Source organism: Rhincodon typus, chromosome 37, assembly GCF_021869965.1.
Source record: "Rhincodon typus isolate 14 chromosome 37, sRhiTyp1.1, whole genome shotgun sequence".
Classification (NCBI taxonomy): domain Eukaryota; kingdom Metazoa; phylum Chordata; class Chondrichthyes; order Orectolobiformes; family Rhincodontidae; genus Rhincodon; species Rhincodon typus.
In genome coordinates this window covers 1,195,639-1,200,467 of record NC_063368.1, presented here as the reverse complement: position 1 = coordinate 1,200,467, position 4,829 = coordinate 1,195,639, and the positions used below count along the sequence as shown (strand labels likewise).

At 44.1% G+C, this 4,829-nt stretch overlaps 1 protein-coding gene across 7 annotated transcripts in view; it reads right to left on the bottom strand.

Annotated features, from left to right (window-relative positions):
- The window catches only part of LOC109916336 (protein FAM227A), a 65,909-nt gene that overhangs the window by 50,451 nt on the left and 10,629 nt on the right, over window positions 1-4,829 (bottom strand). For all 7 annotated transcript variants that reach the window (XR_007265664.1, XM_048617321.1, XM_020516055.2 and 4 more), the window contains 3 exons: window positions 2,837-2,891; window positions 1,419-1,483; window positions 692-835 (listed from right to left, as the gene is read on the bottom strand). Coding sequence is in view for 6 of the 7 variants with exons in the window: in XM_048617321.1 (XP_048473278.1) it covers window positions 692-835; window positions 1,419-1,483; window positions 2,837-2,891 (264 nt within the window). In the remaining variant the exon portion in view is untranslated. The remainder of the gene's footprint in view (window positions 1-691; window positions 836-1,418; window positions 1,484-2,836; window positions 2,892-4,829) is intronic.

Here is a 4,829-nt window from a genome sequence, read left to right as displayed (position 1 = left end):
ACACTCACTCTCTCCCAGGCTGCTTACACTCACTCTCTCCCAGGCTGCTTACACTCACTCTCCCCCAGGTAGCTCACACTCACTCTCCCAGGCAGCTCACGCTCACTCTCCCCAGGCAGCTCACGCTCACTCTCCCCCAGGCAGCTCACACTCACTTTCCACCAAGAACGCTCACACTCACTCTCTCCTGATAGTTTCCACACTCTCCCCAACAGTCCCTCACTCATTTACCCCTGACAGTTACCCCTCTCTCCCCCTTGACAATTCCCTCTCTCTCCCTGACAGTTCCCCTTCCCTCTCTTGCCCCAATGGTTCACCCTTTCTCTAACAGTCCCTGAATCTCTCTCTCACTGACAATTCCCCCTCTTTTCCCCCGACAGTTCCCTCTCTCTCTCCTTGTCAGCACCCCCTCTCCCCAGTGGTTCATCCTATCTCCTTCTCCATCAAAGTTAAAACTTAAGAACTAGCAGGAGGAGTAGGCAATTCAGCCCCTTGAGCCTACTGTGCTATTTGATATGATCATGGCTGATTAACCGTCTCCTTAAACCTCGCTATTGCCGATCAACTTTCTGGCTTAATAAACTCAAACCCGACAGAGTCAAGTAAAAGCATGATTTGGTTGAGGGCCAGATTATGAAAGTTGCCTGGGATGTTCTGTGTTGTGTAAGCAGCAGCTCTCTCACTCACTGACCTGTTTCAAGCAATGTGTGCGAGCCTGTTGCACATTCGCCCAGATCTGCTCCAGGTCTGTTTCGTTGGGCAGTGGAGTCGGTTCCTCCGTGCAGAACCCTGGATATTGCTGAAGCTCCACCAACTTTGGCTGGACATCAGAACGCTGCACAGCAATCCATGTGAGAGATACAAAAACAGATCAGACTGAAAACAAGCACAGGACAGAGACTGTTCTGCACATCCTGTATGAATTGTCTCCAGTGAGATAGAAGTCACAAGTGAAAGGTGCATGGTGACTAAGACGTGCATCTTTATAAAGCTTAATGGACCCCACACCCAGCCCATCAAGTTAATCTTTCTCTTTCAAACACCATTCTCTCTAAAAGCACTCAGGTCAGTTCAGTCCCAGTAACTACAGACTCCATGTGCACAGAGCACAGTCTTTCAGTATCGGGGGAATGATTGGTCAATATTCAGAGGAAACGGTTTGCCAGTGTTGGGGGGGATAGTCAGTCAATTTCAGTGGGAATGGTTGGTCACGGTCACGTGGAACAGTCAGTCGCTGGCGTGGTAATGTTCGGTCAGTGTCACGGAGAAGGTCAGCCAGTGTTGGGGTGGAATGGTTCTTCAGAGTCTGGGTGAGAGGTCGATGGGGGATTTGTGTGAAACACTGACAATCCCTCATTGACAGAAATGAAATGTTCCCTTTGATGAAATGTAAAGAAAACAAGTGAAAGTGCACAAACCTTGCTCTTTGGGCGTTTCTCCAAAGGTATCTCAGGAAATTTTGAACCATGCGGTGGTCTCAATTCTGGAAAATCAATGAACACTTGGAATAAGCGAGAGACAATGTGCATATTGTCCTAAACTCTCAGTGTTTGAGCAAGATGTCGGTAGAGCAGACAGAGTAACAATAGCCAAGATATTTGTCCACATGCAGGATGCTTGTAGGATAGGAAAATTAAGCTGTTTTAAACACCAGCATCAGTGACACTGCAACAATAGCTCCTAGCAGTATCTGTGACGTAACAACAGTCAGTACAGGCATTAGCCACATGGTCATTACAGTCTGTACAGGTATCAGTGGCGTAGCAACCGTCTGTACAGACATTAGTGACACAGTATCAACAGTTAGCCCCTGTATCAGTGACATAGTAATGACAATCTGTACTGGTACAGTAATTACAAACTGTACCCATACCAGTGACACAGTAACAAGAACTGCACAGCTATCAGCAACATGGTAACAACAGTCTATGAGGGATTATTGACATGGTAACGAGAGACTGTACAGCATCAGTGACATGGTAATGACAGTCAGTACAAGCATCAATGACCCAGTCACAACAATCTATACAGGTATCAGTGACACAGTATCAACATCTAGCCCCTGTATTAGTCATGAAGTAATTACAGTCTGTACCGGAATGAGTGACACAGAAATGGCAGTCTGCACTGGTATCAGTGACACAGTAACAAGAGTCCGCACAAATATTAATGACATGGTAACAACAGTCTTTACAGGTACCTGCACTGTAACAAAAGTCTCTACAGCCATCACTGACATGGTAACGACATCTGAACAGGTTTCAGTAACACAGTAATAACAGTTTGTACTGGTATCAGTGAAATTGTAATAACTGTCTGTACAGGTATTAGTGACACCGTAACAACAGTCTCACAGTATCAGTGACACTTTGTTAATAGTCAGTCTCAGTATGAGTGACACAGTAACAACAGCTTGTACAGGTATCAGTGACACAATAACGACAACCTATACAGGTATCAGTGACACAGTATCAACAATCGGTCCCAGTACCAGTGGCACAATAATGACAAGCTGTACCGGTATCAGTGACAGTGAAACAACAATCTATACAAGTATCAGCAACATGGCAACAAAATCTTGTACCAATATCAGTGTCACAGTAGTAATGGTTTTTATCGGCATCAGTGACACAGTAACAATAGCCTGTACAGGTATCAGTGACATTGTTATGACAGTCTGCACTGGTGTCAGTGACACAGTAATAACTTGGTGTACCAGTATCAGAAGCATGTTAATGAGTTACAGTCACTCTAATGATATTCCACTATCAAGTTCTACTAGGTAATCCCTCTGACTCTTTAACTTAAGACATAGTATAATATTAGATATTCTTACTTTCTGATTGGATGCAGGCCGGTAGCACACATTCTTTATTTCGAGTCTCAACAAGCTGTGGAGAATCAAAATAGATACAATTGTCAACAGTGAATTCAGACAGAGACACACTGCTTGTGGTTGGTCACTGCAGTTTCCAGCATTGATCAGGTTATGTGGTTTTTTCAAAATTCTTTCACAGGATGTAGGTGTCATTGTCTGGGTCAGTATTTATTGCTTATCCCTAGTTGCCCTTGAGAAGGTGGTAGAGAACTGCATTCTTGAACCACTGCAGTCCATTACTGTAGGTTGATCCACAATGCTGTTAGGGAGGGAATTCCAGGATTTTGACCTAGAGACAGTGAAGGAGTGGCAATATATTTCCAATTCAGGATGGTAAGTGACTAGGAGGGGAAATTGCACACGCTGGTGTTCTCATATATCTGCTGCCCTTATCCTTCAAGATATTGGTGGTCATGGGTTTGAAAAGTGCTAAGTATCTTTGGTAAATTTCCGCAGTCTGATCTTGTGGATACTACTCAATGTTGCTACACAGCACCGGTGGTGGAAGGAGTGAATGATGGTCGATGTGGTGCCAATCAAGCAGGCTGCTTTGTCCTGGATGGTGTTGTGTTTCCTGAATATTGTTGGAGCTGAACTCATCCCGGCAAGTGGGCAGTATTCTATCAGATGCCTGACTGGTGCCTTCTAGATGGTGGATGGGCTTCTGGGAGTCAGGTGGTAAGTTATTTGGTATAAAATTCCTAGCTTCTGACCTGTTCTTGTAGCCACTGTATTTAAGACTACGAGAAATAAGAACAGGAGTAGGCCATTTAGCTTTTCAAGCCCGCTCCACCATTCAAAAGGACCATAGCTGAGCCAACACTCCAGTTGTCTTGCATTTTCCCTATAATCCTTGATTCCCCTACTGATCAAGAATTTATGTCAGCCCTAACTGTACATAAGGACTCCCCCATAGCTCACTGTGGCATGGAATTCCAAAAACTCATGACCTTTTGAGAGAAGAAATTCCTCTGCATCTCAGTCCTAGATTGGTGCTCCTTCTTTCTGAGACTACGCTCCCTGGTCCTAGACTCTTCCATGAGGGGAATCATCCCCTCAGCATTTACTCTGTCAAAGGAGGTTCAAGAAACAGAACACTTACAGGAACAGTTTTCTGGATATTTTTCCTCCATGTTGTGGTAACCAGTGATGTTTGATAGGATACATAAACAAATGAAAGAATAACTGAAACTTTCCTGAAAGGTGAAAATAATTCAAAGGGAATATTATGTGCCATCACTAAATGAGGGTCAGAAAGTGGATCCTGAATTAAACAAATTGGCACAGTCAGCTTATACTGTAAGTACAGGCCAAAGGAGTGCTACTATTTTAAGAACGGAGTGCTGATGAGGAAGTAAAAAACTAAAGTTGTCATAGTTCCAAAGGACTGCACTCACATTAGAGAGAGTCTGGTGGTGGTTTAACCTGAGGGTTGCCACACCTTAGGTGAGGGGTGAGGTTGAGAAGGTGGGACCTTCACAGTAACTTCAGCAAGTGTGGGAATTAAACCTGAGCTGTTTGCATCATTCTGCATCACAAACCAGCCATCCAGCTAATTGAGCTAACCGACCTCCTGAGTGGAGACCTTCTCACAGACCCATAGATTAAGACTAGCCAGTTGTAAATCAGATAGCAATACTGCCCAGCTGTAATCGAGAGATATTGTGAGTAGCACATGACATTCCTATGGCAGCACAAGTGAGGATTTGATAACACAGGTGTCCATAAACAGGTATTTTACCAGGCCAAAATTGCATAAAGATGTTCTGCAGTTTTGTAAAACATCCATATTTGTCAAGTTGTAGATAAACAATGCAACAACTATAAATTTCAAAGCTAGAGGTGAAATTTTGGTTCAGAGATAGTAGGAACTGCAGATGTTGGAGAGTCTGAGATAACAAGGTGTAGAGCTGGATGAACACAGCAGGCCAAGCAGCATCATAGGAGCAGG